We start from the raw sequence: 24,545 nt of genomic DNA, 5'->3' as shown, positions 1-24,545 counted from the left end.
GAAAACAGTAAATTTATTAACCCTTGGTACCAACTATTACCAGAAGCAACACCAAAGGTAATAGTCGGTATCAAGGGGAAATAAATTTACTGTTTCTCAAATGAAGAGTAGACAAATGTTGAGACAGCATAAAATAATCATACCATTTGTGTATATAATCCTAGTCAAACTTGATCTATATATTATGATACTTCATAACTATACAAATTTTTAAAAAAGTTTCCTCAATATTTTTTTAAGTAACCTTGTGCATGGACAGATCGATAGATGGATGCTCAACTGTAATATTTTTGAAGAGTAGATCATATTATCTCACTAGGTTGTGTAACAAACACCACTGGTATCACTAAAGGGGAAGTAATGGAAATAAATGTTGATCCTATAGAAATTAATTTAAAGAAAAATGGACTGTACATTTGAATTATTCAACCCCTTATAATAATTACATTAACATTTTCTGATATTTACCTGGCTGTTTTTGGAATACAACAATAGCTGTTCCTTCAATCTCCCCATATATCACCTTTTCTACATCCTCCTTAGATCGACCCTCAAGGAAGTTAACCAATGCGTCTTCAGGGGTGTTCTTATTAAACCCCTCAACAAACACCTGCCTTGGATACGTAGCATCTGGAGGCAAGGGAATGTGCTTTCTGACATTCAGTTCAGAATTGTTAAGTGTGTGATTTCTCTTCACTATGGCATTGACAACTAAACATGGAAGAGTTATATTGGTGTAACATATATCTAATAGTTATGAACCCAACATGTGTTCAATGACAGATTGCTAAATTTATTACATGAATTTACCATGTAGCAGAAAATTTTTGCGAGGTTCATATTTTCACTACATTCACTACATTACCCGTTATATGGTATTAAAAGTTTCTTATCATATTTTTTTTGTAGAATACATAATGTATGGGGTTGTTTTAATCAGAGTAAAATTTGGTGATAAGAAGACAAAAAAAATATAGACAACCTTTTGCCGATTCTAATTTAGGCAGATGTGTAAAGTGGTGCACTAAGTACAGACAGACTGCAAAAATACTCCAAATTTAGCCCCTCACAAGTATTACTGGTAACTGATACATTGTTCACCTGACTATTTCAAGTTAATGCCAGTTTATAGGTACATTTTTCAATCATCTTTAAGTAAAAAATAAGAGCTAGTAAATAGTATATAATAAGTGACCTGATACAGTCATATGGAGGGGAATGAATAATGGAAGACAGCTCATTTGGGAGCTTTAATGAAAGAATGTCAATTTATATTGCCTAAAATTGATCAAAATATTGTCATGCATACTGTTGCAGCCAAAGCCTTGCATGTTGGGGCTTAAAAAATCATCAGAGGTTACAAGTTTCCATATTTTGTTAGAAAAATTATGTGTTTCTAAAGACTTTTAAAATACATCTAAATATATAACATTACAGAAGCTTTTTATTTGTGAGCACACCTTCTTCATTTTCAAATCTGACAAGGAAGATTCCATCTTCAGTATCATATTCGATATCCAGAACATCTACTTCCTTCCCTGAAGCCGTCTCTGACTCAAAATACAGCTTCAAAGTAAACTTGTCTGTTTTCGGGTTCACTCCTTTCACCTCTATAGTACACTTATCAAACTTCTCTTCTTCTTCTTCTCCTTCTTCTTCTTCAAGATAATATCTTTCCACAGTGATTGCTTTATCATTATATAAGATTGGAATCTTATTAATAATTCTCTCAACATCTGAAATGGCAAGTAGTATAAATAGTACCTAGGTCTGAAAGACAAGGCAAAATGTTTCTGCCGGACTTGAAAAGAACAAATTCTATGAGTTATGATTACAGAAAGCAATACATAGTCTGTTTTAAAAGACAAAACCCAATCATATGGAAAGATCCAGTGTCATAATATGCTATGGAGAACACTCAGTGTAGATATTCATTATAGAATTAAACACTTGTTTTTTTTTGCAATTAATCAATGTTACATTATACATATACACTCACAAAACAAATAATCAGTTTGTGAGTTAATGGTCTAGTTTTACACATCCATAAATTCTGGAAACAGTGTTTTAAATCTTTATAATTCCAACCCAAATATCTGAAGTGAATTTGTTTTTTTCCTGAAGGTTCATTTAGTGAAATTGACACTGGTGCCAATGGTGGCATTGAACAAACAATATGACATGGTTGTCAATTTCTATATATGAGGTAAATAGGATTACTGATATATTTTTTTTAAGAATTGTTGCTTTGAATATAAGACATTGATAATGTATGGATAAGTACATGGACTTTACAGTTATAAAAACTGGCATTACTGAGGCTGTACAGGGTGAACAACCAATCATAATGCATGAAAAAGACATTTGCTTATTAGATTGAATTGTCACTATATATATTTCTTTGAGAAAACCATTACATTTGTTTAAATACCATTTACTCCTGTCGAGTGTTCTATGATTCCACTTTCCCCAACACCCAGGCCATTTGCAATTTTGGTGGGGGAAAGTTAACAATTATACCCACTTTCCCTTCGACAAGTAGAAAGCTTGAATATTCTAAAGGATTCATAATGATTGGAAAGCAAACTTTAAGTGTGGGATAGTTAATCTTCATTTAGAGTTTTTCCATGGAAACCTACAATTTTGAAAAACCCTAGAACACTGCACTCAATATATCTGTAAAATAAAATACCCTCAATACTGGTAACCTTTGCCAAGGAAAAGTGTATTATACATTCATGAACTTGTTAAAATTTCTTAATTGAGTACATGCTACAAGCTTTTACCCTCTTCACCTTTACAAATAAAAACAGCTGAATTTGAAGCATACATGTACTTGTAAAAAATATTGAGTACATGCCACCAGCACTTACTCTCTTCATCTTTAAAAATAATAACAGCTATATTTGAAGCATACATGTACTTGTAAAACAATATTGAGTACCCGTACATGCTACCAGCACTTACCCTCTTCATCTTTAAAAATAATAACAGCAGTATTTGAAGCATCATCCAAATCCACATTCTGGACACCGGTGACATTATTAAAGATCTTCTTTTTGCCAAAGAACAGTTTCAATGCATCCTCTGTGACACTTTGTGGTAGATCTGATACTATGATCCTATCTGTACGACAAGGTTGTTCATTTTCTCCTATGAATGAAAAAAATAACCTAAATTTGTTAATGGGTTAAATGTAAAATGTTAAATCATAAAATAATAGTGGAATTATTTTCAGTAAAGGATTTGTAAACACTTTTTCTCCCATTCTAAGCCAGTGGTCAAAAATGCACATGACTTCTTAACCACTGGTCTTTAAATATAAAGTGGCAGAAAAACATCTGAAGAAATTTAATTCCTGCCTCTGATAAATTTGTGTAAGAGTTTTCACGCTATTTTACATTTTGCATTTTGCAAGATTTCTACAGATTTCATAGGAGAAACTGATTTTCCTTAAGCCTATTCTAGATTTAAATTTCTTTCTCCACTCTCTTTAATAAAATAGAAATTTTGCCATGCAAATACTTGCATGTTGGAAATCTTAACTTTACAATCTCGAGTGGCAAAATAATAATATAGTTTTGATAAACAAAAACTTTTTCCATCAGGAAAAACAAGCCTCATCTGTAAGTGGTGTGATTTGGTTACTCAGGATAATGTATATACCATAAGTATAAGGAATATGAGTGCACCATGGTCATAAAATTAATTTATATGTAACGTATATTACATTGCACTGTTTTTGTTCATGCCATAACCATTTACTGTAAATGTGTTTGTGCAAATAAAATTGTCTATTGTCATTATAACACCAGTGTACAAGATTGCAAATGGCTGATTCTCAACATGAATTCTACAAAGAAATTGTCTCGCTTGCTGAAATTAATTCTTCAGCCAACAACATGCTATTCACAGAGGAAAATATTTTAACTCTCACACAAGATGTGAAAAGGGAAAAAAGCAGTACAAAACTTCCTGCAAGCGACAGGAGAGTTTTGAAATATTATAATGTGATTCAAATAGATGTAGCATCTTCAGAAAAAACTCTTTTTGAAGGAAAAGAAAGAAGGTAATATATCATTATACATCAATATTACTAAATGTCTGACCATCTGTGTAGAATTGTGTCCAGTCCATAACTTCTGAATGCCTTGATGACTCTTGATACTTTGCAGTATTGTTGCCCATTATCAAAATGTGTGTCACAAACAAGAATGAAACTCACAAGTCCAAGGTCACAATCTTCACCAAAGAAAAGGTTTCTTATAAATCTTTGCATCATCCTGGTTGACGTTTGTAATAAGAATATAACAATGGCAATTGTAAATATACCAATGTCATCAGATATTGCTACAATACCAGTCATCATTTAGTTTTTATACTACTACCAAAAAAGATGCCGACTTATGTTGTCTGACATTGTCTATGATCGGAATTACTACAGCAATCAAAAATTGCAGCAATTTGTACACGTTGCAACTTGTACACAATATACATATAATATACATTCAAATAAACAGATATAATTACCTACAAGTGTGTTGTTCCACTGAACTTCCATTACAGATAGAACAGACTGTTGTACAAATGTACAACACTTAAATATATAACAACTACATACATTGTACATATATAAGTAAAATCTAGCTTACCCATCCCAGGTAAAGTAGGATAGAGCTTATCTTTTTCTGTTTCCATAGTTACATGTTGCCCACTCCAAATGTATGCCAGGTTTGCTGATCAAACAGAAGAAAATATTTCTAATGATTGTACACAACCAGGGCATTGTCCAGATCCTACACTGAACCTTAAGAAGTTAATACTATTTACACAAACCTTACTGACCCTAGTTCTTTGAGCCTCAAGTTTTTTTCACTACTTTTAACAAGCATAATATTACTGTCTGAATGTGTCTCCAATACAAACCAGTCAAAAACTTTGAAAAAATAAAGAAGATTTGCTCACCTACAAAGCCTATTTTTTTGAAGGGTGGACTTACTGGTATTTTTTTCTTTGCCTTATAAATTCCAAGGTAAAAATAAATAATTTTATAAACGGACACTTTCAAACAAGCAGCAAAAATACCAATTTTCCTGTCAGGATATGGACCCAAAATTTTAAAAATTGATATTTTTGGGCATGGCTCATTATGTTGTACCCCTTTAACTCCAAAACAGGAAAAGATAGCCTAATATTTTTTTTAAAAACTGAATTTCAAAAAGAACAGGTTGACATTTGAATCATAAAAATGGGATACACAATAAGCTTTCCCTATCAATTCTAATGATAACAACCATTTTCCCCCTTTCAGCCCCTTATTTCCAATAGAGGTGGGCAAAATCCTCCAATAACAAAAGGATCCTCTGCCATATTCCAAGAAACAATGAGTTAAAATTTCAAAAAGATCTGGATAAGGTAGACTAAAATCATTGTAAATAAACTACGTTGACTGACACTAACAAGGATGACAACAATAACAGGGTGATAACCTATTGTAACCATTTAGTAGAAAAAGTGCTACCATAAATACAACAAAAATGGATATGATGAATCTGTCAAAGAGACAACAACCCATGAGTCTTCCATTGAATGATGAGGTAAACTAGCTAGCTCACACCAAAGGGCAGGTTGCAGCTGGTCCAAAAACATTATGTACACAGGTGCAGCAAAATAGTTGCCCCTATTTACTTCAGCAACATAAAATTAAACTAAAAGTGAAGCAAGAATATACATACACTTTTTATCAAAACTGCTACATGTAATCTAAAACTTTTTGAAGAATGCATGGGATTGCTTCCAATTACTATAGAAATCTAAAAATGAAGATCCTGCACGTTCTTTAATGTAATGCAGGGGTCGTGAAAGCAGAGGCCAAGGGGCATTACTATAAATTATCATGATTAGTCAACGGTATTATTTTCTGAAATGAATTTAAAAAATATCATAATTGAGTTTTCCCGCCATATTTCAGAACAAAATATTCTGAACTGACTGCATTCTGATAAATATTGCGCTTACCAATTTCAATTAACAGATATCAGCTACAAATATACGTTCGGTAACTGTAGTGTAGATTATAAGTTATCAACAACTTCCTTAGTTATTATATACTCGTATTTTGGGAATACCCGTTTAGAACCGAAAGTAGCAATAATTTGACCGAAAACCAATCAAAAAGTTACTCGCACACAACGACCCAATATAATAGACACTATTTCATGTATTAGATGCATTTTGTTTGTGGATGTCAAAAGAAATTATACAGGAAAGGTACGGTATAGTAGAAATCATTTAAAGTTAAGGTATATTTCAACAGAAACAAAAACTTACGAAAATGATAGCTAATGCAGCTTTATCTTTAAAGGACCCCAGTTACTGCATATATTTAAACAACGTTTTAATGTTCATCTACACGACTACAGTACGTATTCATAACCATTGATCTTGATATACAAGATATCCAGAAACTAGCTGTAGACAGTTTGAAGTAGTACAAAAAGGAAAATCTGCGTAGTTTGATACGGAAATGTAGCTGTTCCTCGCATCAGTTTATTAAAAGTTTGTTACAAAAGCCAATAACAAAATTAATCACAAATCATACAATAATGACAAATGCAAATATGAGACTATTTAAAGTAGACCATGAAAAAAGTTCTGCTTCTTCTACCCTCAGTTCTAATGACTGTTTCAAAAAGCAGCCGATATATTGTACATGTTCCTTAGAGAAGGGATTAAGTAGTTTAGATACAGCCATGTCTTCAAATTTCCAATTTAAATCTTTCAGAAGTTTATGTCTTAAGTTTTCATATAAATTACAGTGTATAAGGAAGTGTTCTTCAGTTTCAATAACATTTTCAATGCTTACATAGTCGGTTTTCCTTAGGAATTTAAAAATATCTTCCCCTCTCTATTTCAAGATTGTGGTCGCTTAATCGTAATTTTGTAAAACATTTTCTTACGTAGAAGTCATGAAAGTTTGAATAAAATTCTTTCTCAAGACTTAATTTTATATTTTTATATAGTGAAAGTTTGCTATTTTCATCATAGCTTTTTAATTTATCTTCCATAAGTAATCTATATTTCTCGTCTACAGATCTTTTTTATATGGATCTTTAATAGCTCTGCTATTTGGAGATGTGTTAATAGCGATACGACTATTGGAACATGTGAATCAGATTTGAATGAAGAGATTGCTCAAATGATGTTAAGCCTTAAGGTTCAAACTGATAACTTTAATGTTGAGATCTATTCTTGAACCAAACAAATGTATGCGCTATGTTTTTTGTTTTAATTCTAAATCCTTTAATCTTTTATATATAAATACGTATAATAATCTAAAGATCCAGTTTTTGTCAGTATGTCTAAGGAGCTAAATTACCACATGGTTCTTAAACTGTTTTCTCAGGTGATTGACCAGGTGTAGACGAAACATGCCCAAATCAGACAACTCCCTAAATTGTTGCCTGTTTTCATTTTTAAGCAAATATATAACAGAAAGTTCAAGTTTTGATATTAACAAAGTAATGACATACATAGGTACATCATATGTTCAAGCCTTCTTTTATCGAGATAAAATTTAATTTAGTTAATTTATGTTACAAAGTATGTATTGTACGTTGTAATTATTGGAGTCTAGAAATTGTGGCACTGGTTCATTGCATTTTATTCATGTAAATATAAAACACATTTAAAGCTCATAGTTACCGAATGTAATGATTAAAAATGATCAAAATAGTTTAAGGTCATGTTGAATAATAGTATTATATTAGAGTGACAATTTTGATTTATATCCCAGAAAAAAAGAAGCCAAAAATGTCACTTTATAATGAGCTTACATCAACTACAGTAATCAATTTCTCATTTTAGTAAGATTAGTCGGTTGTTTCTGTGTTAGTTGCTCGTGAATATAAAACAATGTTTCGGTACTTTTTGAAAGGCACTATGAGATATTACTTACATTTATTTGAGTGACAAGAAAAGTTACGTCATCTCTTCATTACATTGTATAAGGCAGTCTGCAGTTATTCAAAACTAAATAACCTGACACATGTTTTTACGATTAAAGATTGAAAATTATGAAAATCATTATCAAGCCATTACTATCACATAATACATGTAGGTGTAAGAATTAATCTTTCTTTTTTCTCAGTCGATGTGATTCCAAACAGTGAACATGTACATGTATATGCGTTTTTGTTTCAGCTGTACATAATAAATAACTTTCATTAAGGTACATGCAGACAAGTTCAGGTGGACAGTTTGTAAATCAAATGATATTTTATGTGACTTTCGTAAAAGAATGATTAGTACTGTAAAGACTTCTTCATTTGAATGTTGTAATTTCCAGTATACTAATATGAATGTATTTAGTAATAATTGAACAGTATACCTCCGATTAAAGATTCAACTGATAATGATAATATGACAAATGCACATGGGTTGTCTTTTACACATGCTGTGACGTGTGAACCCATGGAAAGCTTCTATAAGGCTAAAAACCACTAATTCCACTTTCCATAGGCTTCTATGCTAATTTCACAATATTCAATGGCTTCTCTGGACTTTACCTTAACTTTAACCTGCAGAGGACTATATATCAGCATGATTCTACATATGTCAGCTCACAATCCTCAGAATGGCATGTGGGGTTGGCAGACTTGCAGTGCAGTACTGGTCACCGGAAGTGAAGGGTCTATAAATAGCATGGGAAATCCCAGTGTTTTCACAAGATAGGGGTATATTTAAAAATCATTATGGAGATTAGGCTTCACATCACAAGAAGCAAAATGCACCTATAAAATGTACAGAAATGTTTTTCCTTTCAGAAACTGTTTAATTTTTTAAAATAAGATGAGAACTTTTTTCACAGCACTATGAGGAACAGGGGTAATTTTTGCGTAGGACTATTTTTGCGTACCTTCCGAATGCTCATTGGTTGAATTGGTGGTCTGTAACCTAATAAGTTAAAAATTATAGAATAATGACAGACAAAATATCACACAACAAGAACAAACAGAGGCCTAGAACTTGTAAACATGATATAGTATTTAATGTTTTTCCCCCAATTACTAGTTAATTACTATTAATAGTTTTTATTCTTTATTATACCAAATGCTATACAGCATATAGGTCAATGGGCTTGACATAAGTAGTGTAACAGACATGAAATTTTTAACAAATAAATGTAAATTAATCATGTACATATAAATGCAATATAATAAACTACCAAGTAGTGTAACAGTAGTACACAAGTAACAAGTAACTCGTTTTAAAGAAAGTCACTCCAAATTTCAAAAGCTCTATAAATAAATTTAATTAAACAATTTTTCCAAGATTGCACAATTGTCTGACACTTTCTAAATTAAATAGCTGCAGTAATTTGTAAACATAAGGTTTTTCTCTCTAAAAATAAGGTTTGATAAGTACCATTCTTAATCTTGATAAAAAAGAATACAAGTATAAGATGGAATTCGTCTTCAATATCATTAAACACCATTGACAAGTACGCTGACTGTCTAACTCTAATGTATAGTTCCATTACATATCATGCTAAGTTTATGAGTCGCTTCTAAGTACCATCGACAAGAATAAATAAGGTAATTAAACTAGACCTTAGTTTTGTTGTTTTTCTTTAGTTATAACAGCATATTCGTCGGTACTCCCCTCAGGCATAACATGCTTTATATAAGGTACTGGTGTCTTTTTGTTAACAGCAGCATATACGGCAGCATTTTTATCCAATTCCTCAATAACATCATGTTCATTCTTACTACAGCTGGAATCATCCATCTCTTTAGACTTTGGTTTAGATGATGGTTTGGGGTTCCAATCAGCGGACCTGTGTTTGTATTCAGAGTTATTAGTCTGACTGTTTTCTAGGTTGATAGTAGAATAGTTCCCATCAATTTCATTATCAGTGATTCTGTCTTCATTATCCTGATATCGAAAATTAGATTTAACACTACTGTAGTTTCCTTCATCAATGACTGGATTTTTGTCTCCTTTACTATACGAATCAATAGAATTATAATGAAGGACTGTAGTCTCATTGCTACTAACGTTGGAGTCGATGTTAGAGTTGTTCTGATCAGAGTCATTTGATGGAATGTAGAAAACATTGTTCTTTAATCCATACGTGTCATTGCTGCTAGGCTTTTCCTTCATACCGGAAGACAAATTTCGTTTTCTGCAAAGTTATAAACAGGAATATCTTTTTAATAAATGATTTAAAAAAATATTTTCCCATATTATAAACGAAACCTCATAGACTCGAACACGGTTTATTCAAAAATGCAAGTCTTGTGTTTAACATTGAATGTCAAAATAAGGGTATTGTAGTTTAAGTGTATTAAATTAAGGATTGCTAGAAACAAACTAAAAAAAAAAAAAATCAAAACAAAAAGAGACAATAACCAACGACATAAATTAAAACCCAAAAAGACAAAAATCATACCTTTTGAAAATTACAAGCAGAATTACAACCAAAATAATCACTAGGCTACCAGTACAAGCCCCAATCACTATATATAGCACTTGGTTTTCTGTAACAGTTAAAAGTAACAAATACATGCAACTGGTAACACAGAGATAAACACCCGTATGATATTAAGAATACATTATTATAAAAGTTTGTGTGGAATATTAAGTAATTATGGTTCAGTATGATAATTATATAAAGACCCCGTCTTTGAAATAAAAAGAAATAATATCCTAATAAAGCAAGGTTTTCCTGCTTACATAACTATTTCAATTAAATTAAAAAAAAACCTATATAAAAAATTATGAGACAAACGTTCTACTCTTCCAGGAAAAGGCAAAGTTGATTCACAGTTGATTTCATTTTAAAACATATAAAAAGCACTAAACGCACAAAGAAGTAATACATATACAACATAAGTACATTGTCGAAAATTATTGAAGATATGTGATGAGGCGACGGAACAGGTAGGAAATGCGAGGCTCCGCCGAGCTATTTCCCCCGTTCCAAGCCGAATACACATATCTTCAATAGTTTTCGACAATGTACCTATATTGTTTTTATCCTGTTATATTAATAGTTTTGCGCGTGTGTAATTTTTAAAATAAAATTTCAAAATGCATATCCCCTGAGGAGCCCCGATCGTTAAACCCGAAGAAAAAAAAAATAATACGCATGGCGCATGACTCAGTAAACATTGAAATTCAATCCGCACCATATAATCCGTCAAAGCTGTTTGAAGAAAATAAGCAATGTATCAAAATTATTTAATTCCAAGAGACAAATAAGTAAAATGAACAATAAATACAAATATTTTGAATGTTGTAAAGTCGATTTTACGAACATTTAAGTTTTGAATTTCACGAGGAAGGTGGAAGCTGACTTGTTTCTGTTTGGTATATGGCAGTAGAATTCGGGGTGAAATTTGTGTTTAGGCAGTAATAAATCCAAGATCATGACAGTTTCCTGGTCACATTTGTCTCTTCAAGAGTTTTATCATTTTGTAATACTTCAATTTCTTCAGGTGGGGACCAGTTTATGTTAAATTGTGACGGACACTCTGGCTCCGAGTCCGACATGACTGAAATGACAGGGGAAGTCGTCTGCAAACTGATAATGAATCAAATTTGAACGAGATTTGGGATTTGCCATATATATGACGGTGAAAAAATACAAACAAAATCATTATTTGGTTTACATAAAATCTTTTATTTCATTTAGGTGAAAACGAAACAAAACAGCAAAACAAAATGATTAACCGGATACACAACCGCAATTTGTTTATATCGTATCTATGGTGGTGGCCATGATTAATTTACGCATACCAGAAAAAAGTAGTTCCGCCTATCACGTGAGTGGGAGGAGCCAGAAAGTCGATAACCAGCTAATGTACCGATACAGCAAACAAAAAAAAAAAAAAAAAAATAAAAAAAAAAAAAAATAACCGTATACCTTTATTCGTTTAACAAATAACCTCATTGCAGGATAATATTGTATATCAAATTGTTGAGAAAAAAACTTGACCAATGAACTCCACTTAGGATGTAGGCTAAACTGAAGACAATAAGTATTTATCAGATGAATCGAAAAAGAAATCAAAATCTGTATTTAGAATACATTTCTTCCGAGTAGTTTTTGTCGTTTGAACGATTAAATATATATTTTTTTTCACATGCCAATATTAACCAACCAAATCAATGTAGTAGGTTTCGTATGAGTCGTATGCACGACTATTTATATATATTTTTTTGTTTAATATCCTTATGTTACAACACATTAGACTAGTATCTAGTATTTTGTACGTGTCCATCATTCAATTTTACATGCTTAGGGCGTGTTATGAAAGTAATATCCGGGAGATATGAGAAATATGAGGTAGGTTTAGTACGTACGAAGACGGAGTTGAATATATTGATATTTAAAAAAAATATGCCTACAAATCAACATTCTCTAAAGCTCTACGGTCATAGGTTAAGTTCACATTTATGATCATTATGAGGACTTGATCATTAACTATTAATCTGACGAGAAGCAATGAGTGTCACCGGTTTAGTCAGTGAAATATTTGGAAAAGCTATACAATGTATTTGTATCATACAATTATTAAAATTTAATATAGTTTATAACCAGAGTAAAACATTTCAAGGTCCGATGTCAAAAACATATTGATAAACAGTTTTAGTATTATATTTCAACCGCCAAACGCTAATTAATGACTAACTTGAATAAGTTCTATATTTGTTGTGAATGATCATTCTTAGCTTTCCTGTTTACTTGAACAGCGTATTATAGCGCATCATTTATTGTATACACAGTTAAAATTACTATACATAATCGATAATCAACCATGTGAAGTGCAGCATATCATTATCAAACGAATCGTGCGTGGTATGATTATTTAAGTTATACGTTAATTTTTGTTCATTGTAACATGAGTATCATATGTTCTTTACAAGATAATGATAATTCTAATTAAGCACAAAAATATATCTCTGTGGTTAGGATAGGCATTTGATTATCATATATAAATTGAGCAGCACGATTATATGTATAACACTTTTGGCTATGTATCGAGGGAATATATGAAGATATCTGTGCTTTCAATATTGTATATTGTTCCTAAAAAGAAAAAAAACCGTGTACTGACCTTCTCCTTCAACAACTGATAAAGAGCTTGCTGAATTATTTGACGTGTATTTTCCAATTGGCTTAGTTTGATTTCCATTACACTTAATCCATAGCGTAGATGGATTTTCATTGTGCACTGAAATGATACACATGTATACAATCTCAAGCATTACATTTGCGTTCAACAAATAAGCGCCAAAAACAACTCAGAAATGAAATTTTCAACACAATGAAATACTTATCAATTTGGAACCATGAAAGTTGATACCCGTTCACTTGTTCACACGACTAATTCCATGAACTTATGCATACTTATTAACTACGTTTTAGCAAAAGAAAATCATCATTTTTCAAACCTTTACAGACGAATTCTCACAATTGACCTTTGGGATTTCTATAATAGTGTCCTTATGATGTGAAAATAAAGTTCTTGAAAACGAATTTCCTTCCTATTAACTGTCTTAAAATGCAGTGAATGAGTAATTTTAAACTATTCGTGCATAAAATGAAATTTTAAAATATTCAACAAAGATGCAAAAATAAACTGAACAATGCACTTAAAACCCTATTTTCTGACAATTTATATTTTAGATTGTTGTTCAGAGTTTAGATTGTTAAAATGAAGCAACTGAAATGAGTAAGGAATAGCAAATGTTAACAACAATCGTTTTGTTCAACAGTTAAATGGTTGTACAAGTAGAATAACCAGGTCAAACATCAATGTATATTTTTCCAAACCATTGCTCTGGTGGAAGACTGGATATAATAGTTAAGTAAGATTAAACAAATAATTAAGGAATCATACATCTGTAAATCTGCAAACAATATCCATAAATAAATGACCCATCTGCCAGTTTGGATGATATTTTCAGATTACCATTTCTAGCAAGGTTTATCGTACGTTTCCTCGTTGCTTCATTGCATAGGAGTACCTCCGTTTGTAGTTTTTCTGAATTATTTAAATCTAAATGAAGACCACAGCTTTGACTTGCAGGAGCTGATGACGAGTACTGATTGTAAGCTTGGACGTAAACTGGACTCGAATCCTTTGTATAGTAATTCAGTCCTACAGTGCACAGACATTTGTCTTGCTGTTTAATTACACGAATCACTACACTGTCAGCAGTTGATGAACCACTTCCTGACTCTTCATAAGCTTCCTCTGCTTTGCACATAGTAACAACTGTCAGGATAATAAATGATAAGAATAAAGATAAAAAATATAAAAATAGGAGATGTGGTATGGATGCCAATGAGACAGTCATCTACCAAAATGCTAGGATAAATGAAGACCCTTTTAAACATTTGGTTGAAAATTTTAAAACACCTTTACATATTTGGACAATATTTTGAATCTAAACAACGATGACTTCAATATTTATACTAAAGATATATATTCTGTAGAACTGTCTTTCAATAAAACTAATATTGATAATAAAGAATTCCGTTTCTTGAATCTTGATCTTAGTATTGATATCGATAATGATAAACTCAATACCAAAATGTACGATAAAAGAGATAATTTTTCATTTTGTATTGTCAACTATCCGTTTTTAGATGATAATATCCCATAGTCACTATCATATGGTGTTTACATATCACAATGAGTTCGATTTGTTCGTACTTGTAACCATATTTCGAATTTAAAGGAATCTTTATATAACCGAGAAAGTGTTTCGATATCGCAAGCTCTAGATCTTACAAACTGTCATATTTCTAAGGAACTCCTTCTAAAATACAGATGTACTTGTTAAGGATTTATACATGCGGGTGTCTCTCACCATTTGTTTTACGGTAATATTCTACAGAAAGCTCGATACTCGCCCAATAAGCTCATTCGTAAGGGATGTAGTTATAATATTGTTGTCACATTATTAAGGATTGCATTTTTTGCCATTTACAACGATTCAGTCGTAGGGTCTTTACATAGAAATTAAAACATTATTTATTTAAATGCAGTTTTTGGCATGACATAGGTTGTGTCGTTACTGGATGACTAATGATGTACCGTGATTAGGAATCCCGCATGGGAAGAATTGGGATTGATTTAACATACGATGGGGACATAGCTTTTTGCAGGTTTACATTGGTCAGGAGATGGTATATCATTTAAATGTGGTAATCCCTTTTATTAATATGAAATAAGCCATAACTTGGCGCAGGCAGCAGTGATTGCTTATTTATTTTATTTATATTTAAGTACCACAAATTAAAAGCACAGAGTATTTCTAAAAGCAATGTCAATTTTACTTACCGTGTTTTCTGTTCGACAATTCCTTTGGGCAGGGGTCAGATACGACTGTGAGGTTGACATCTAATTTACACAAAAATATAAATTTTAATTCACTCATATGAACATTTTTTCAGATAAAAAGATAATTAAAGATTTAAGATTGATGTTGAAGTAGTTAAAAAAAATAACTCACCACATCACCGCACATAGTCTACAATCATTAGGGTGTTTTGTATGACTTTATCATAGCAGAGTTCGTCATGATGTCGTCATAAAGCTGTAGTCGTAACTTGTAAATGGTAAAAAAAACATATCCAAACTGAGGCCTGTTGGATTAACTTGAAGCCTTTTTATTAAAATTGACTAATATTAAGTGTTGAAGCTAATTATAGGTCCATGCTCCCAGTTTTTAGTGGAGGCAGAGTTGCTCATTAAATTTTATATCTTTGTATCTGTTATGTTAGTTATTTCATGTTTTTTGTTACGTGTTTTTGTTTTCCATGTCTTGTCTTTATCCTTGGAATACAATATTGTGTTTTCCCCTCGAATCTGGGTTCTCTTGATTTTTTTTAAGTTTAATTCCCCACTAGGTGTGCCATGTCAGGCATCCTATATGAACATTTACGATGTATGGTAATAACGAAATGCATAATCATCCATAGCGTGCCAGAAAGTTATATAGCGTGCCAGAAAGTTGTTAATGTGGTGTCCCCAGATGGGAATCTTAGCACACTCACATCTGGTATAGAAAGTGCCCCAACCAATTCAAATAAAAGTACCCAATCACACGTTCAGTCTGCAGACCATCTATTCCAGTACAAAAATTCTGACTATTTCAAAATTATCAAACCATGTTCCATCACTTTAAATGATATATTTGACTACAACGATGACGAACCACATTGTACCATATCAAAATGTGGTATTAAAAATTGAAAAACATGCAACATTCTTATAACCGACTCTTACTTCTCCAGTTCCCTTACTAACAAAACCTTCCATACGAGAAGTCATGATGACTTAAGTTGCAAATCAACAAACTTAATATATGGATTGGAATGCAACTTATGCGGTTTAGTATATGTCGGAGAAACGCAAGAACGATTAAATAAAAGAATGTGCGGCCATCGTTCGGGAATTAACACCACCAAATTTGGGACAGTTTATCAACACTTAAAGCAACAAGATCATTCAATTCTCTCTATGAAAGTTCGTGTTTTAGAAAAAAATACCTTCCTACGAACAGTCCCGTTCTAAGTAAAAACTTTCGTAGGGAAAGAGAGGAGTACTGGATACGCAGACTAGGTACTGCAATACCTTACGGATGCAATGACAACATCAAAAGTATAGGAAACCTTTCAAGCCAATATAACAATAGCATAAATGTGATGATTTTATTTGACAAAAATCCAAGACGGGAAAGGAGTCATGGCCATCGCCACTATACGTCAGCTAAGTTACATGATGTCTCCATAGATGGTCTTCCTTTCATACAAAACCTCTTGGACTTCATCACATTAGAACCAAACTTTATTCTATACCTCTCACTTTACTACACTCCCTTTACAAAACAAGTCTTGACACTCCTGTTTCTGACCCACCTCATCATTATACAGACTTGTTGCCATCAGTTTGGATATCGGTTTCCAGAGACTCTTTAAACCAGTTTGTGTGAAAACTCAAGATGAAGAAAAACGATCATTTCTTCCACTACCATTTGTCAACAAAGGTATAGATGCAATTTGGCTAACATCCTCCACCACAAAAACATTACCAACAAATCGCCTCATATTTCAAAGACAAATCCATACCAATTATTTCATATTCCTATGCTTCAGCCATTGCATCCAAAATTTTCAATTATAAAAAGCTATTGCAGAGCCTCGAGATTGAGGACTTCAAGGCTAAATCACCTGACTGTTCTTGCATTCAAATATGGTCCTCCTGGTCACGTCGTCACAGGAGATTTAACCATCATCGAAAGAGAATCTCTGCGTAATATCCTTTCTAAAGGTCCCAAGTACCCTTAACCACGCTCCATAAATTTGAATTATAACTTTAAAGTTTTTATGGATGCCGTCGAGGACTATGCAAGAAAATGGATAAAACGAGAACAAGAATACATTGATTCTCTGCCAGAGTGGTTAAAGGCAATGAGTTCTTTAATTTTGAAACGAATGAAAGTTTTAAGTAGGTCAATGAGTGCCAAGGCTACATCGGTTTTCAAAGACCCCGATGTAGCAAAAACATTGTCTACTATACATGAAAAATATGTTGTCGTACCAGCAGACAAAGCCCAAACCAACATTGTTTTTGTATGCAAAACGTTTTATGTTTAATGTTTATTTTCAGAGGTAGACGTAGAAAATAATAGCACTGATAAGACTTGTACTGCTACCACTCTCTCCAAAGAAGAGATTGTGGAAAACCATAAATCTGTGGTATCTTCTTTTGGTCTCTCTAACAAGGACGATGATTGTGATTTACCGTCTATGTACTGGATTCCTAAACTCCACAAGAATCCATACAAACAAGTTTCATAGCTGGTTAAACAAAATGTACCCTCAAACCTCTTTCAAAACTTTTAACTTTTATACTCACAACTGTCAAAGAGGGTCTACCGTCGTACAACAATACTTGTTACTCCCGTAGTGGTAACAATTCAATGTGGATCCTGAAAGATCTTTTGGAGACAATCAGTTCAAGACTATTATCTGAATATAATAGCATTAGAACCTATGATTTTTCAACATTGTATACTTCTATTCCCCATACGCAGTTAAAATCCCGACTTAAAAACATTACACATTATTGTTTTTCATTAAAAAAAGATGGTACACCTAGATACAAATATATAGTTCTTGGTAGAGATTCCTCATACTTTGTAAGAAATAATTCCAAATCATCTTCCAAATATACAGAGGAAAATGCTGGAATTTTTAATCGACAACATATTTGTCCAGTGTTGTGGACGTTTTTTTCAACAAACGGTGGGCATTCCAATGGGAACAAATTGTGCTCCTTTACTTGCTGACCTTTTCCTTTACTCTTAGGCTGACTTTATAGCTGATCTGATCCGAAAGAAAGAATCTCCTTTAATCTCAGTTTCCGCTATATAGATGACGTATTATCTTTAAACTATCCTAATTTCGGGGATTTGATACATCGCATCTACCCCAAAGAACTTGAGATAAAGGATACAACAGACACTGTGAAGGCAGCCTCATATCTTGACCTACACGTAGAAATTGTTGGTAAAGAAAAACTATTGTCCAAACTTTATGACAAACGTGATGAATTTTCATTCAATGTTATTAACTTTCCTTTTATCTGTGGCAACATCCCTTCAGCATCTGCTTATGGAGCGTTCATATCACAACTGATACGTTAGAGTCTACTATACAGTTAGGGATTTATTTTCAGCTTGAAGTTTCGAATTCTGACCCCCTCAAAAAATATATATCAAAGATAGGGGGAAATTTTGTGATAAATCAAATATTGGATAACGAAAGTAAGTTACATAGATAGATATGTTATCAGGCAAGGCATTTATGCATAAATTTAAAAATATATACGAAACTAAAGTGTTCTTATTCAGATCAAGACTGCAATGGTACATGCTGTCTGATTTGCATTTTTTCAGTCTTTTGCTGAAGTACATTTTTCACACAAACTTTTCAGCTGTAATTAACGCGGAAATGGATCAAAAGACCCCCCTTTTTTTCTTTTTTTTTCAAAACTGCTCGATGCACTGTTTATATTGGAATATGTTCTTTATCCCCTGATATTTCGGGTTAGGTAGATTTTTTGCAGCTACTTTTGGGTCACCTGACCATGAATTTCATGCTTTTATCAGGAAATATCAATGTTCTGTTGCTATGCCAACTGCCAAAATGACGGGTCTTGCAATTTTATGTTTTAGCTTGATAAAATCTGTAATTTGTTTGGGCCATTTTGATATATGCATATAGGGATGTTTATAAACAGGTAACTTGTGAAAGATAGACCAATATGGTGTTGCTTTTATGTTTTCCTTCCCCGGTCCAGCCATATCACATAACTGTATAGTACTACCTTATGCCAGAGCTTGCCGAAACTACGCAGACTTTTTGTATCGCGCTAGAACTCTAACAAATAGGCATCTGGAACAGGGTTATGTTGCTACATGATTGAAGTCATCACTACAGAAGTTTTATGGTCGTCATCATGAACTCGTGGATCGTTATGGTGTATCCATCTACACCATGAAAACTGATTTATTCAACGGGTCATAGTTTTCCTTTTCTCGTTTGTCTACCCTGGACTTGACTTTTTATGAGCAACTCGGCGGGTGTTTCTAGAAAAGCTGAGGACGTTTACCCTACCGGTGCACCTGGTCCATGCTTCCAGTTTTTAGTGGAGTCCGAGTTGCTCATATGGTTTTGTTACTTTGTATGCATGATTTTAGTTACTTTATGTTCTTTGTTGTGTATGTCTGTTTTCCATGTCTGGCCTTTGTTTCTGGATTACATTCTATTGATTACTACTATAACCTTGGTTCCCTTGATTACTCTTTCCCGCATTCATAGTGTCCGACCCGATTCCTAGTGACCTAATACCCGGCGTGTTAATAATGAATATAACATCACTGAATACATTTCAAACTCTCATAAATAACATTATAACAATAAAGATGAAAACGATATCACTTTCCGTATATCCGTTACACCCTTCATTTCGTGCATTATAAAACTAAGACATCGTTGCTTCTAGCAGATAATTGAGTTGATAATTCGACAGTCTTTGTATTTTGGGGGATTTTAGTGGTTTATATCTTAGTAGATATAGACCACTAAAATCCCTCAAAATCTTCCGTAATACAGTTTTAGTCAATTATTTGCACGATATGAGAGACGTTGACTATCAGCTGATTATTCCTATACTTGGTTTATTTTTTGTTTTCGTGCTAACATATATACTCAATACTGTTAGACCCGGTTTGCACTCATATATGGTATTTGTAATTTACTGAGGGGTTTTTTAACGCCCTTGGCTATCAATTGGGGTACGTCACGGACGGTGTAAAGCATTTACACAGTTCCCGGGCATAATCATACCCATGAATGTGGGTCGTGGCGTATTCGGGGAAATTATAGTAGTCATGTAACCACGTTCACTCTTTCAACTTATTAACTGCATTACCAGGTGATTTAATGTCGATCCGTGACCTAGTAATCCAAGTTGTGATCTGCACGCTTATATTGTACAGCATACAGCATTTGCTGAATCTTTGACCCAACAAAATACTTTTCGGGTTAAAATCAACATTTTCAAGTGCACGTAAGACAGATAGGTAAGTCAACTTATTGGTGCATGCCAGTCAATTGATGAGAAATCTTCAAGGCCGAAAAAAAAATAGTTAAGTTTCGGATCACCATTCTGAAATTTGTAGGGTCGGTAGGTAGGGATTTATTTTTATTTAAAACTTTTGAAATGAAATAAGTCATTATAGTAACACCAAACTCAGAATACAATGAAAACCAAATATGCGAAAACTAATTAAACAACTGATAATTTTAGACTTAATCCACGGCCAAATCTCCTTTGGGATTCGGCGCTTGAGATATCTTTTTGGTTTGATGGCGGTCGTCAAAACAAAAAAAAATCTAAAGTGCCGAATCCAAAAAGGAATTATCCAAGAGAACACTCACGTCATGTGTTTTTACAATCGATTCTAAATATAAACAACCAGTATTTCTAACTCTTTGTTTTTTTTCCATCTAGGATAGAAAAAAACATCTTTTTAATTATTATTTTTCAATATCACAAATAACAACTTTTGGGTAGGAGGTCTGAGGAAGAGTCGGTATGTAACCGGAAACATTTTTAGGCCTAAACGGATGGTCTATTTTTTACTCCAGCAGTACTAGCGGTTGTCTGGCAAGCTGTTTTCTGACTTGGGTTGGGGTATGGAAGAACGGAATTCTAACCTCTTACATTGAAGTAGTATTCTATATATATACAGATAATATGATGTTTAGGTTTTGTGTTTTCAAAAGCGGTTCTGAAATTGATTTTTTTTAAATTGTTAAATATTTTCCAATAGAAAAATGCTAATAAAGTAGTCAAGGAGGTAGGTATAGATTCTTCAAATTGCATATTATTAAGAACACAAGTTGAATATGGTCCATATTTCTTCCCATTTTGCTGGAGAAAAAAAACTTAGGTACCAAGATTAAATAAGACCTTCATTTTACATATATGTTAAAAGTTCATGTTCCATACACGTACGTGAATACAATGTATCATGTATATGAACTTTTTGACGACTTGTTGCAGAACATATGGCATTGATCAGCAATCTGTTAAGTTGGGGTAGTCCAATTAGCTGCCTATTACTGTAACATGAAGTTTCGGGGACTCTACATTGTACATATAGAGGTTATGTGCACATAAAAAGTACTGTGTATATGTAAGTATATACCCGAGGAGCTAGCTCTAACGATTTTTAGTTTTGCTATGTATGTATATGTCACACTGCATGTACTGACAACTCTTAATATTATTTTTAATTTAACCATTTTTTTTTTATTTTGACTTCGTGCAAATAAACTAAAGTTTGTACATGTACATACAAATAATATTTTAATCACCTACACACTTAAACATTGTACATGTATATATTACTCTTTTTTACGTTGTTTACCACATAATTTTAACACTAAAAAAATTACTTATCATTTTATGTTAAATATCCGATTTTTATAAAACTGTCACATTATGATTTTATGTACATGTTATTGTGTGTAAATAAATTATGAACTGTACAAGTACGACGGGTCCGTCAAGCCTGCATTTGTTAAATCAAGTATGCTTTATACATATACAAAAGTACATTAATGGTAACCCAGTTAACTGGCTTTTGAAATCAAAACACTTCAATACATGTATGAATACGAACAAAAACTTGACAAACCTTGAGTATTTTTCAGGTTTCTGTATATATGTGCATGTATTTGTGTTATTCAAGATTCTCCCTCAGTATTATTTCTCCATTGAGAATGGTAAAAATTGATTTTCAACATTTGAGCTTTATCATAATAAGTAGAGAAATAGTTTAGGAAATTGAATGAGATTATAATTACAATCTTCATTTCAGAGCTCATTTTATTATGATATTGTACATATATGTGCATGCAAGTTAACATTCATTGCACATGCAATGTTCTTTAAAATGTTTTATAGCCACAGTGATGACAGATGATGTTTTTCTTTGAATATTCAATTGTCTAAGATATTGATTTTGAATTACACAGTAAAATGTACTGTAAATGATTAGAGATCAATCAACAAATGCAGGCATTGATATACAACTACATGTATGTTAAAATAAAACATTTTTTATTATTTATATAAAGTATTAAAAATGAATGTCAACTCTTTTTCTTATATTTGCAGATAGACAAATATAGATGAATCGATTTTCTGTTAAAAGGATGATGGTTTTGTTTAGTATCAGGACATTAATACTACATACATAAAACTAAGTTGTATTTAATTGTGAAGATTTACAGGATTTGATGGAATAGAGATTCTAAAGAAAAATCAATGACCGTGAAATACTCAATGTACATACACGTTACGTTGATGCTGAAACCAAACGATACTGGAGGTGACTCCGGATATATTTTACACAGCTGCCAAACAAGTATTATAGTATACAGTTTTTGTCCAAGGAAACATTTTTCATGCTACAAATGTATATAACTATTGAGAAGTTGATTGAAATTGTTTGATACAAAATTTAGTTGAAATATAGTTTTTGAAGTGTTAACTGTGAGCCAATATCGATGGATTTAGCCTTAAAGTCACCCATATACCGGTACTGTAATTTTGTTTCATAAGAATTTCGAATGTTGTCTGTTGAGTACATGGGGTAAGTGGGATTTTTTTCCATCATACGCTTTTATTCTCTTTTCCTAGAGAACTGTTTAACAAGGACTAATGTAAACACAAAGACCTCATAGATGTAAATTCTAAGCAAATCACAAAACTAATAAGTTGGTCCCGAGGAAGAATAATTGACAGGCTTTTCAGGGAATTGAAAATGGAGCAAACCCCGAATTTGCCTCTCTCTCTCTCTCTCTCTCTCTCTCTCTCTCTCTCTCTCTCTCTCTCTCTCTATATATATATATATATATAATAATGTCACCGCAAAACATTGTATATTGTCACCGTCGGCGGCGTCCATGTAGTCGTCTGTTAATCTAAGAAAACTGAGAGTCAAGAATTTTATCAAACTAATCTACATAAAGTGAAATGGCCAATCCTTAACATGACATAGCAAGTTCAACACATCCATGCAAATACACCTTCCTAGGAAGAAGAATTGTAATATGTGTATGACTTGGCAATCCATAGTGGATTTTGTTCCCCATTTAGATGTTTAGTAACACATGTTATTTGATATTTATCAACATGTGCATAATTCAGTTATTGATATCAATAAATGGAGAAGTTTTCTAGACAATGCAAACACTTTGAAGACAAATCGTATGTATGTTCAAATTTGCGCTTCTGGCAATACCAGTCTGCATCCATACTTGCCCCTCGGGCAATACCAGTCTGTGTCCACACTTGGTTTACAACAATAAACTTATACGGAATATCCACCAAATAATAACAGTAATTTTATTGAAATATTTGCTGTTCGATGTGGTGGGGAAAGTAGTAAGACCGGTATATATTGGCGGAACATAAATTTCAAATTACAGGCATGAAGACATCATGCAAAGCATGTTTTTTTTTTTTAAATTCTATATGATAACAAGGTATATTTTAAAATTAAATGCAAATAGTTGATGCCTTCTTATGAAGACAGTAACAATATTTTTATAGTCTTCTTACAATTATTTTTATTTTTAACAAATGCAAATGCACATGTTGGTTGCAGATAAACATAAACACATTGAATATGGCAAAACATGTAGTAAATACAAATAGTGAATCATAAACGATGTACCATTTTACCAGTGTTATCACATTTAACCTACCTTGAAATCGTAAGACAAGCTGACATAAAATGGGGAGGAAACGTGCTTTCATTTTAATCGTCTTGTGTAAACGTTCAACTGTTATGGAAGAGGAATTTAGTAAGGTAATGTGTGACATTTAGTGTTTCATTGAACACAGTATAAGCATGCGAGCTATTCACATAAAGGTGTGTAT

The 24,545-nt window shown here is 32.6% G+C and overlaps 2 protein-coding genes across 5 annotated transcripts in view; both read right to left on the bottom strand.

Moving 5' to 3' along the window:
• The window catches only part of LOC148614993 (protein mono-ADP-ribosyltransferase PARP14-like), a 39,196-nt gene extending 33,055 nt beyond the window's left edge, over positions 1-6,141 (bottom strand). For both annotated transcript variants that reach the window (XR_015923813.1, XM_088589582.1), the window contains exons 1-5: positions 6,019-6,141; positions 4,653-4,736; positions 2,968-3,153; positions 1,461-1,736; positions 469-711 (exon numbers count right to left, since the gene is read on the bottom strand). Coding sequence is in view for 1 of the 2 variants with exons in the window: in XM_088589582.1 (XP_088445708.1) it covers positions 469-711; positions 1,461-1,736; positions 2,968-3,153; positions 4,653-4,698 (751 nt within the window). In the remaining variant the exon portion in view is untranslated. The remainder of the gene's footprint in view (positions 1-468; positions 712-1,460; positions 1,737-2,967; positions 3,154-4,652; positions 4,737-6,018) is intronic.
• A 2,941-nt stretch (positions 6,142-9,082) lies between these two features.
• Positions 9,083-24,517, bottom strand: LOC148614992 (uncharacterized). 3 transcript variants are annotated; one of them, XM_088589579.1, is made up of 7 exons: positions 24,371-24,500; positions 23,530-23,584; positions 15,360-15,419; positions 13,911-14,288; positions 13,125-13,241; positions 10,454-10,541; positions 9,083-10,186 (listed from the first exon to the last, which is right to left on the bottom strand). In XM_088589579.1, exons 2-7 carry the CDS (start codon positions 23,537-23,539, stop codon positions 9,613-9,615), a joined length of 1,227 nt encoding a protein of 408 aa, XP_088445705.1. In that variant the 5' UTR covers positions 23,540-23,584; positions 24,371-24,500; the 3' UTR covers positions 9,083-9,612. The 3 variants fall into 3 exon arrangements, with proteins under 3 accessions (XP_088445705.1, XP_088445702.1, XP_088445703.1); XM_088589576.1 differs by lacking the exon at positions 23,530-23,584 and having other exon boundaries at positions 24,371-24,517; XM_088589577.1 differs by lacking the exon at positions 23,530-23,584 and having other exon boundaries at positions 13,983-14,288; positions 24,371-24,517.
• Positions 24,518-24,545: the final 28 nt, after the last annotated feature.

This window comes from Perna viridis, chromosome 6 (genome assembly GCF_037379345.1).
Source record: "Perna viridis isolate PV_CMFRI_1.1 ecotype Kerala chromosome 6, ASM3737934v1, whole genome shotgun sequence".
Lineage (NCBI taxonomy): Eukaryota > Metazoa > Mollusca > Bivalvia > Mytilida > Mytilidae > Perna > Perna viridis.
The sequence above is the reverse complement of the archived record's forward strand: the minus strand, read 5'-3'. Positions and strand labels throughout refer to the sequence as shown.